At 41.9% G+C, this 11,427-nt stretch overlaps 1 protein-coding gene across 1 annotated transcript; it reads left to right on the forward strand.

Moving 5' to 3' along the window:
• The first annotated feature begins 6,092 nt into the window (after positions 1–6,092).
• Positions 6,093–7,034, forward strand: LOC139159112 (olfactory receptor 5AP2-like). Its single transcript, XM_070736475.1, has one exon. The coding sequence runs from the start codon at positions 6,093–6,095 to the stop codon at positions 7,032–7,034; it is 942 nt and encodes a 313-aa protein (XP_070592576.1).
• The last annotated feature ends 4,393 nt before the right edge of the window (positions 7,035–11,427 follow it).

An 11,427-nucleotide genomic window follows, 5' to 3' on the forward strand; every position in this document is an offset into this window, starting at 1 on the left:
CATGTACAGTATATATGTGCCTATTTTGCAGGTTTTAATATCTTTCCCACTGAACCAACCATGCACTGGGTAAAGTGCAAAAGATTAAAATGACAAAATCAACAACTGGAATGAGAGCTAGACTTGCATTTGCACAAAAATGGGAAAGAACCAAAATTCCTTCTGAAGGATAAGTGCTTAAGAAAATTGTGGACAGTGCAGAGATGAATAGACTGACAGTGAAAATTAAAGAGAGGAAAGATACAGAATATTATAAAGTATAGGTGAAATTTTATGATTGGATAGAAAATGAATATGCATAGAAATTAAATTATAGTGATTAAAAAAGAAGAAAATAAAGAATGAATGGTGGAAGACCCAGATGACAAATTAGGTTTTGAGGAGGCAGCATTAGATAAGCATATAATATAACTAAGATAAAGAATTGTATGTATAGAAGTGGTCAAAATTACAAATTTAGAAAAGACACCGATAGTTTCAAAGTGTACAGGAACAAGCTATCACTGTTAAACAAGAGATGAATTAGGATAATAATCACTAGGGAAAAGTAAAGAAGAAGAAAGAGAAAGTAGAAGAGTGAAGGGAGAAGAGAAGGACTGGAGCGAAGTAGGAAGGGGAATGAAGGACTAAGAAAGTAGAGGGAAGAGATGTAGAAAGAGAAGTGGGAGTGTAGCGCAGCAGCAGCGAGGAGCCGAATCGGGGTTTCCCCTTTGCGTGTGGGGAAACCCCGATTCGGCTCCTCGCTGCTGCTGCGCTACCAAGCAGATCAGCTGCTGGGCGGCCGAAGGAACCTTCCCTGGGTCTTCCCGGCCGCCCACGCAAAGGGGAAACCCCGGCTCCTCGCTAATGCCCGCCGCTCGCCCGCCGGCCAGCAAGAGGGGGAAGATCCAGGGAAGGTTCCTTCGGCCGCCCAGCAGCTGATCTGCTCGGTAGCGCAGCAGCAGCGAGCAGACGAAGATCGGGGTTTCCCAGCCGCCCACGCAAAGGGGAAACCCCGGCTCCTCGCTGATGCCCCCGCTCGCCCGCCCGCCGCCCGCCACCCGCCAGCAAGAGGGGGAGAGATAGAGAAAGAGAGAGAAGGAAAGAAAGAGATGAGAGAGGGAGGAAGAGAGTGTGAGAGAGGAAGAAGCAAGATAGAGAAAGAGAGAGAGAAAGAAAGGTGAGAAAGGAAGGGAGTGACGTCATCGGTGGAAAAATCGCGATATAGCGTTTCGCAAAGATCGAGATCGCGAAACTCGAGGGATCACTGTATACTACAGTGGTACCTCAACTTACGAACTTAATTCGTTCCATGACCAGGTTCTTAAATAAAGAAGTTTGTAAGTAGAAATAATTTTTCCCATAGGAATCAGTTTAAAAGCAAATAATGTGTGCAATTGGAGGAACCACAGGGAGGGTGGAGGCCCTGTTTCCTCCCAGGAGATTCCTAGAGAGGCCCCACAGAGGCTTTTCCCCACCTTTTCTGTCCCTGTTTCCTCCCAGGAGATTCCTAAAGAGGCCCCACGGAGGCTTCTCCCTGCCTTTTCCAGTTACAATTTCGGAGGATCGGGTTTGTAAGTGGAAAAAAAATCTTGAACACCCAGTTCTTATCTAAAAATGTTCATAAGTAGAGGCCTTTTTAGGAAGAGGTACCACTCTACTTCTATCTAAAAAAAACCCTACATTTTAGTACAGAGGAAGCTGCAATTACAGCAAAATGATCAGAAATAAAAGAAAAAGAAGAAAAGATGTTTCCATTTATGATTTTCTGCACTAAAGAATCAGCATACCCATACCGGTACTTTTGTTAAGTCAGCTGCATTGTTGTGCTAATTTCAGATTCAGAAATATTCTGCCAGTCTTCAGATTCAAATGGCCATAAAAAGACACAGTGATCAGAAAGAAAGAGAGCCAGACTTAATGCAATGATTCCACTGTAGCAATAATTCCACTGTAGAGATGCTATGCATTGGATTTGGGAAGCAAACGGGATTAATATAATCAGAGGAGATGGAGTCCAATCTCTCTGGAAGGATCCAAGCAAATCCTGGAAACTTTGAGATGCTTTCCTATTCTGCAATCAGACATGCTGACTGCAGAAATGATTGCAACTCACAGTTCTCTAACATGTCAGTATGACAAAAGGGAAAAGGCAAGGAAAAAAGGATAGGCCATACCTATGGGACCGCCTTCTGCTGCACGAATCCCAGCGATCAGTTAGGTCCTACAGAGTTGGCCTTCTCCGGGTCCTATCAACTAAACAATGTCATTTGGAGGGACCCAGGGAAAGAGCCTTCTCTGTGGCCACCCCGACCCTCTGGAACCACCTCCCTCCAGAGATCAGAATTGCCCCCACCCTCCTTGCCTTTCGTAAGCTCCTTAAAACCCACCTCTGTTGTCAGGCATGGGGGAATTGAGATATTCATTCCCCCCAGGTCGATATAATTTATGCATGGTATATTTGTATATATGTTTGGTTTTTAATAAGGGTTTTTAGTTATTTTAAATATTAGATTTGTTATATGTTGTTTTATTATTGTTGTTAGCCGCCCCGAGTCTACGGAGAGGGGTGGCATACAAATCTAATAAACTGAATTGAATTGAATAATGGATAAAACTCTGTCCTAATCACCCGGAATAGAGTAATCATGGACTTTTGATTCATGGTGCTTTGAAGAAGACGTTTGCATTACTTTTTTCAAGTTTATCTCCAAACCACTTGACAGTTCCACCTCTTGGCAAGAGAAATTAAAAATGGTAATAGCTCAGATGGCAACTGTATGGTGTGTGTGCCACAGGTGGCACATGGAGCCATATCTGAGGACATGTTACTTATTGCCCTATGTCAGCTCCAGCGCACATGGGAACACTGGCCAGCTGATGTTCAGCCTTCCGGAGGGTGGAGGGAGGCCATTGTCACCCTCCCCAGGCTTCAGAAAAGAGGGTGAACTTCCAGTAGGCCCGTTGGGCCATTTTTCACCCCCCCCCCCCAGGGACAGTGCAGGAGGGAGGTTGTGCATGCATGTGGGGGAAGAGGGCATTACATTATGGATGTGGCACATGCGTGCATGCCCTTGGCATCTGAGCAAACTATGGATCACCATCACTGGTATATAGCAGGAGTGTCCAATCTTTTGGCTTGCCTGGACCTCATTAAGTGAGGAGTGACGATCTTGGGCCATATATAGAGTAAAATACATAATATCTCCCAATATCTGCATTGGCTGCCAATTGGTTTTCAGACTCAATTCAAAGTGTTCGTTATGACTTATAAAGCCCTACATGGTCCTACATGGCATCGGACCAGATTACTTGCGGGACCGCCTACTGCTACATGAATCCCAGCCACCTGTTAGGTCCTACAGAGTTGGCCTTCTCCAGGTCCCGTCAACTAGAAAACGTCATTGCCTAGTTGATGGGACCTGGGGAAGAGCCTTCTCTGTAGGGGCCCTGGCCCTCTGGAATCATCACCCCAAAGAGATTCATACTGCCCCCACTTTCCTCGCCTTTCAAAAGAGTCTTAAGACTCACTTATGCCATCAGGCTTGGTCCAATTAGATCTTAGCCCCTAGCCAAGGAATGATTGTATGATTGTTGTGCAAATGGGTGTGATTGATTTTTAATTTAATTAGGGATTTTAGATTCTTTGTAATTTTAATTTAATTGGATTGATTTTATTGTAATTTACTGGGTTTTTTATATGTTGTAAGCCGCCCCGAGTCTTCAGAGAGGGGTGGCATAGAAATCCAATTAATAAAATAAATAAATAAATATAGCATCACTTTTTTAAAAAATCACTAAAAAGCACATAACAATGTTAAAAGCTGTGGGGCCACATTACTAGCTACCCAGGCCTGGAGGCCATGGATTGGACAAGCCTGCTGTGTAGGATATGGTCTTCTCCAAAAAATTTTACTTTCAGCTGTTGTCCAACTTCCTGCACTTTGTCTGCCCTTCTTCATAAATTAGGAAGCTGCCCTTCTATGGCTAAGAGAATCAAAGGGAAAACATTTGTGTTCATAGAGATTCGTTCCTTGAATTATTACTAGAGCCCAGTAAAGGTGGTTGTCAATATGCTTAATCACTCTCAAGGGAGAAATTCATTAAGCCAACTGCAATACTCTATATAATTATGGGATTTCCTATATAAAATCATGATAACAACTGTGCTTCAAGGGTACGTCGGACTAATCAGGTAGGCTCTTAATTCAGAGCATTATATGTGTGTGTGTAACATATTTTTGCTGATAATGAAAAGGAAGGAAGACTAGTAGATCTATTTCATGCTTATTTTGCTCTCATCAGCTAGCCATACCCTCACTGGGATTTGAATCTGGGGAGCCTGCCTGTAAATTGGTAGCTTTAACCTCTAGACCACAGGTTCTCCTCCTCTCAGCTTGTACCAGGGAAGAGTTATATGTTTGGGGGGTTTCTGTCAAATCACCCTGCTGTACACACACACACACACACACACACACACACACACACACACACATTGTTGCTGCTTTCCACCACTGATTTGCTCAATTAGTAGTTGGTTAAAGAAGAAATCAACTTATTCCAGCTTCAGAAATATATATATTGGTAGTGTTTAAATTATCAGAAAGTTTTTTTAAAAAGAGGCTTCAACAATTCAGGGTTTTTAAAATACTGTAATATATATATATATATATATTTAAATGTTTGCAAAAGCTAAAATTAACATTTGGTGATGGATCTTTTGTAGATTTTAGTTGCATGAAGTCCTGGAAGGAGAAAATAGCAGTCTTGTCAATTTCATTTAAAAATAATAATAGCGGTCAGCCCATCCGTCTACCTTTCCTTCCATCAGGACATTTGGAGGAAAAACAAAACCTGCCCGCCCATTGTTCTACTGGTGAGTTTGTAAAAATATTTTGGTCCTGGAGGGCATCATTCAATGCCAAGGTAAATAAGGCCTTCTGGCTTTCTTTTTCAATTTTCCCCAGCATTAGAGCAAACACAAGTAGGTCTTTGCATAATCTTTGCATAAGATGGTATCCAATACCAAAATTAAAGCATCAAATATTCTTCTTATCCTGCTTCCAACTTTCATCCCGTACAATGCCATGTGGCTTATAGTGTTTTGTAGGTATGTGTAGGTATTATATTGCAGGCACAGACTTTTCCAAAGCCTTCAGGATGCCCTACCTTGTGCTAGTTTGCATTTTAATTCTAGACTATTAGTTTACTGTTGGTTGATCCTAAATGTATCATAAAATATTTTCATTGCCAATTCTAATATTTATTCTACCAAGAGCAAATGTAAATGGTATAACTCAAATATTATTAGAATATAGGTGTTAATTGTTTCCAAAATGACTTTATTAACATATATGGGAGCTGTGTCTCTGCCTGAAAATTGAAATAATAATTATTCCTTATAGAAAGGAAAGATTAAAAAGAATGGATGCAAGTACTGTAGACAGGTTTATTAAATATCTCTGGGAACAGAAGTCTTATTGAAAGGGTGAAGAAAAAATAATGAACAAGATTTGGGAAGAGCAGTGGGACTACATTGGAACAAAAATGTTCCAGCCAAACGTTTTCTTTTCAGTTTTCTATTGAAAAGAATATGAATATGTGAAAAGAATTTTATTTGATTTAGGGAAATTGTATTATTTCTTTGTTTGTTTTTATATAGTGCCTTTTACTCAAAGCAGCAAACATAACCAACACACCTTTATCTTCATCTTTTTCCCACAACACTGTGAGGTAAGTTGGGCTGAGAGAAATAGAGAGTGACTGGCTCAAAGTCGCCTGGTTGGATTTCATGGCTAAGGTGGTGTTAGAACTCACAGTCTCCTGATTTCAAGATTGGTTTCTTAAACACTAGACCAAACTGACTTTCAAGTTCAATAATAAAGTGAGTGAGCTTGAATTATAAACTCTGCTGAAGCATATTTAAATCATCATCACCTACCTAACTAGTGTTATTCCCACAGGAGCAGGGTCCACTTTTCTGATCAACAAACGTTAAATATTTCTTTTAAAATAATCCAGTAAACACGAGAAGTTAATGAACGACAGTATAGCAATCTTGATTTCTTCTTCCTCCCTTCAAACCTTTGGCAGGAAAAAAAAGACAGGACTACATGATTGGACAAAATCAGACCCAAGTGACTGAATTCATCTTTTCAGGGTTCACGGATCATCCAGAATTACAAGTTGTTCTCTTTAACATATTCTTGATGATTTATCTCATCACACTGAGTGCAAATCTTGGGATGATCCTGTTGATCAAGGTGGATTCCCAGCTACATACTCCAATGTACTTCTTTCTCAGCCATTTGGCCTTCCTGGATGCCAGCTGTTCTTCAACTGTTACCCCCAAGGCAATAGCAGATTTTTTAGTCGAGAAGAAAACCATTTCATGGACTGGATGTCTTATACAATTTTTAATGTTTGGTGGATTGATGGGCACTGAATTGTTTTTGCTATCAGTCATGGCCTATGATCGATATGTGGCCATTTGCCACCCGTTGCTTTATTCCAGAATTATGTCCAAAAAGTGCTGTGTTTCCTTGGTATTTGTTGTCTATAGCTATGGATTTGTGAACTCAGTTATCCAGACAGCATTAACATTCCAGTTATCCTTCTGTGGCCCAAATTTAATTAACCACTTTTACTGCAATGACCCACCACTTATAGCTTTATCCTGCTCTAACATTCAGCCAAAAGCAATCCAGCTCTTTGTCTTGAGTACTATCGATTTAACTGGGTCCCTCCTCACAGTCATTATCTCCTATGTCTATATTCTGAATACCATCTTTACAAAACATTCGACTAGTGGAAGATACAAAGTCTTCTCTACCTGTGCCTCCCATCTGACTGCTATTGTGATTTTCTATGGCACCCTCTTCTTCATGTATGTGCAACCAAGCTCTTCTCATTCTCTGAATTATGACAAAGTGATTTCTGTGTTTTATGCTGTTGTGATCCCCATGCTGAACCCTCTTATCTATGCTTTAAGAAACAAAGAGGTTAAAGGAGCCTGGAGAAGAATGAAGATTAAGAAATTGTTTTGTATAATATGACATGTAAAGTATATATGTGCCTATTTTGCAGGTTTATATATCTTTCCCGCTGCACCAACCATGCACTGGGTAAAGTGCAAAAGATTAAAATGCATTTGCACAAAAATGGGAAGGAACCAAAATTCCTTCTGAAAGAGAAGTGCTTAAGAAAATTGTGGACTGTGCAGAGATGAATAGACTGACAGTGAAAATTAAAGAGAGGAAAGATACAGAATATTATAAAGTATAGGTGAAATTTTATGATTGGATAGAAAATGAATATGCGTAGAAATTAAATTATATTGATTAAAAAAGAAGAAAATAAAGAATGAATGGTGGAAGACCCAGATGACAAATTAGGTTCTGAGGAGGCAGCATTAGATAAGCAGGATATAACTAAGATAAAGAATTGTATGTTTAGAAGTGATCAAAATTACAAATTTAGAAAAGACACCGATAGTTTCAAAGTGTATGGGAACAAGCTATCACTGTTAAACAAGAGATGAATTAGGATAATAATCACTAGGGGAAAGTAAAGAAGAAGAAAGAGAAAGGAGAAGAGTGAAGGAGAAGAGAAGGAGTGGAGCGAAGTAGGAAGGGGGAGAGAAGGACTAAGAAAGTAGAGGGAAGAGATGTAGAAAGAGGGATGGGAGTGTAAAGAGAATAACAGACTGATGAACAGAAATATAAAATACTTGCACAATAAGATATTAATTTAAGAATGAGTGATAAAATGTATAATTGTGTATATTATTGATATATTCAATGGTATATGCATTGATATGTATGTGAAAAGTGTGGAGAAAAAAATAAAAAAAATAGAAATGACTCATTCAAAAAAACCCAGTAATAATAAATCAATCCTATCCTAAGATGGAGGTCTATAAAATCTATAAAATCAAGCTAGGGTTGAAGGCACAGTATAATAAAAATGTCTTTAAATGGTAACATGCCTTCATCTATCCATTCATTCTTTTACTCATTCACTCACTCATTCATTCATTCATTCATTCATTGATCCATCCTATTTATATGGCCAGTCATCTAGAAAAGAAACTTGGAGTGACAAAAAATAATAATAATTATATAAAAACAAACCAATTAAGAGTATATCGAGGCTCAATAAAAACACAGACACAAACCACAGGACATATGTACTCCCTATAGCTCCCAAATTCACTCATTTGTTTTCTTAAGATTAAAGATAAAGCTTTACAGATCTTTGTGATTAAGAATTCCAAGATGTGGGCATTGCCACAGAGAAAGCCTATCATCTCATTCATGTCCCCTCCTCAGTTCAGGCTATGGAGAAGCGGCAGGTTGCACTTATCTACATATACGCTGATTTGGGCATCCCCATGCATGTACAGGAAACAAAGATGTGCTGAAATCTCATGAGGGGATGCTCACCTATGTGTGATTTCAGCAATTTTTTGGCTCTGCGCATGCACAGAAGCAAAAGAATCACCAAAATCTCACACAACCGAGTGTCCCCTTGTGAGATTTTGCTTCTTCGTATGCGCAGCAAGCAAAAAAGGCGCACAAATTCAGAAAAAAAGATGGTGCTGGCCAACAGACCAGTGAAGACAGCACCATAGCACTTGTATGCAAATTGAGCAGTCTGGTGGCCCCTACCAGAACGGAGCCACCTAGCACACCGGTAGGAACTCACCACTCGTGGGGAGGATGATTCTTAACAGGTTTTCTTAGGATTTCTTTTTCTGTTTTTTTTTTCAAGAACTGAATAGTGCTGTCTCATCGGACCTTATAGTGCTGTCTCATAGGACCTTACAGGTCCATGATGGCAAACCTATAGCACGCCTGCCAAAGTTACAACTTACAACTCCATCGTCTCCATTCCGACTTAATTATAGTTCATAAAATCATATACCAAACTGTCCTACCTGTTAATGACTATTTCACCTTCAACCGCAACAACACACGAGCACGAAATCGATTTAAACTAAATGTCAACTGCTCCAAACTTGACTGCAAAAAATAGGACTTCAGCAACAGAGTAATCAACGCCTGGAATGCACCACCTGATTCTGTGGTTTCTACTCCTAACCCCAAAACCTTAGACTACCTACAATTGACCTCTTCCCCTTTCTAAGAGGTCTGTAAGGGGCGTGCATAAGTGCACCACTGTGCCTCCCGTCCCTGTCCTATTGTCTTTTTTGTTACTTTTTATCATTACTTATCTGATGTTTTATTTGTACAAATTACCACCCTATAATTGTTTGACAAACAAACAAATAAATAAATAAATAATAAAATAAAAAGTTGCCCATACACATATAGAAACAGAGAGAGAAGGGCTGTGAAGTTGAAAATACAGAGAGAGAAAAAAAGGGGGAGAGAAGGAGATGGCTGGTATATAATAAAGAAATAGAAAAATAAGATTTAAAATGCCAATTTCCCTAAGCACCGAGGAATGGTACTGTACTGTGTATGCATCACTTTAAAAAGAAACAAGGCATCATATTCTATGACAGTAATGGTGAACCTTTTTTGGTTTATGTGACAAAAGGGGCGGGTGTGGGTGTGCTTGCATGCGTGCACATGCCCACATCCCTTCCCTCCTCCCCACCCCATATACGCGCACCTCCCCCACACTGCCACCCGCACGTGCGTACAGGTTTTTCTGAAGCCTAGTAGGTGAAAATAATGCCCAAATGGGCAAACCGAAAGTTCAGTAAAACAGACTTCCGGTTTGCCCATTGTGCTGTTTTTTGCAATCCAGGACTTCAGGAAGCTGCCCTGTACCCTCCAGAATGCAAAGTTTCAAGTTTCAAGTTTTATTGGATTTATATGCCGCCCCTCTCCCAAAACTCGGGGCGGCTAACAGCAATCATAGACAATATACAATAATAATCCAATACTAAAAGCAAATTAAAACCCCTTAATATAGAAAATCAAACACACGTACAAACATACCATCTATACCATTGTAACTGCCTAGGGGGAGAAGAAATCTTAATTCCCCCATGCCTGGCGGCAGAGGTGGGTTTTAAGTAGTTTACAAAAGGCAAGGAAGGTGGGGGCAATTCTAATCTCTGGGGGGAGTTGGTTCCAGAGGGCCGGGGCCGCCACAGAGAAGGCTCTTCCCCTGGGTCCCGCCAAGCGACATTGTTTAGTTGACGGGACCCGGAGAAGGCCCACTCTGTGGGACCTAACTGGTCGCTGGGATTCGTGCGGCAGAAGGCGGTCCCTGAGATAATCTGGTCCGGTGCCATGAAGGGCTTTATAGGTCATAACCAACACTTTGAATTGTGACCGGAAACTGATCGGCAACCAATGCAGACTGCGGAGTGTTGGTGTGACATGGGCATCTTTAGAGAAGCCCATGATTGCTCTCGCAGCTGCATTCTGCACGATCTGAAGTTTCCGAACACTTTTCAAAGGTAGCCCCATCTAGAGAGCATTACAGTAGTCGAGCCTCGAGGTGATGAGGGCATGAGTAACTGTGAGCAGTGACTCCCGATCCAAATAGGGTCGCCACTGATGCACCAGGCGAACCTGGGCGAACGCCCCCCTCGCCACAGCTGAAAGATGTTTCTCTAATGTGAGCTGTGCATCGAGGACGACGCCCAAGTTGCGAACCCTCTCTGAGGGGATCAATGACTCTCCCCCCAGGGTAATGGACGGACAGATGGAATTGTCCTTGGGAGGCAAGACCCACAGCCACTCCGTCTTGTCTGGGTTGAGTTTGAGTTTGTTGACACCCATCCAGGCCCCAACAGCCTCCAGGCACTGGCACATCACTTCCACTGCTTCGCTGACTGGACATGGGGTGGAGATGTATAACTGGGTATCATCGGCATATTGACCCCCATGCCCTTGGATGATCTCACCCCATGCCCTTGGATGATCTCACCCAGCGGTTTCATGTAGATATTAAATAGCAGGGGGGAGAGGACCGACCCCTGAGGTATCCCACAAGGGAGAAACCTAGAGGTCGACCTCTGACCCCCCACTAACACCGACTGCGACCGGCCGGAGAGGTAGGAGGAAAACCACTGAAGAACAGTGCCTCCCACTCCCAACCCCTCCAGCCGGCGCAGAAGGATACCATGGTCGATGGTATCGAAACCGCTGAGAGGTCAAGAAGCACCAGGACAGAGGACAAGCCCCTGTCCCGGGCCCACCAGAGATCATCCATCAACACGACCAAAGCAGTTTCCGTGCTGTAGCCGGGCCTGAATCCAGACTGCTGAGGACCTAGATAATTGGCTTCTTCCAAGGACCGCTGGAGTTGGAGCGCCACCACCTTCTCAACAACCTTCCCCATAAAGGGAAGGTTGGAGATTGGACGGTAGTTATTGAGCACGGCTAGGTCCAGGGAAGGCTTCTTGAGTAGGGGGCGCACAAGTGCCTCCTTATAAAGGGCCGGGAAGCATTGGGCCAAGGAGGC

Source organism: Erythrolamprus reginae, chromosome 1, assembly GCF_031021105.1.
Source record: "Erythrolamprus reginae isolate rEryReg1 chromosome 1, rEryReg1.hap1, whole genome shotgun sequence".
Lineage (NCBI taxonomy): Eukaryota > Metazoa > Chordata > Lepidosauria > Squamata > Dipsadidae > Erythrolamprus > Erythrolamprus reginae.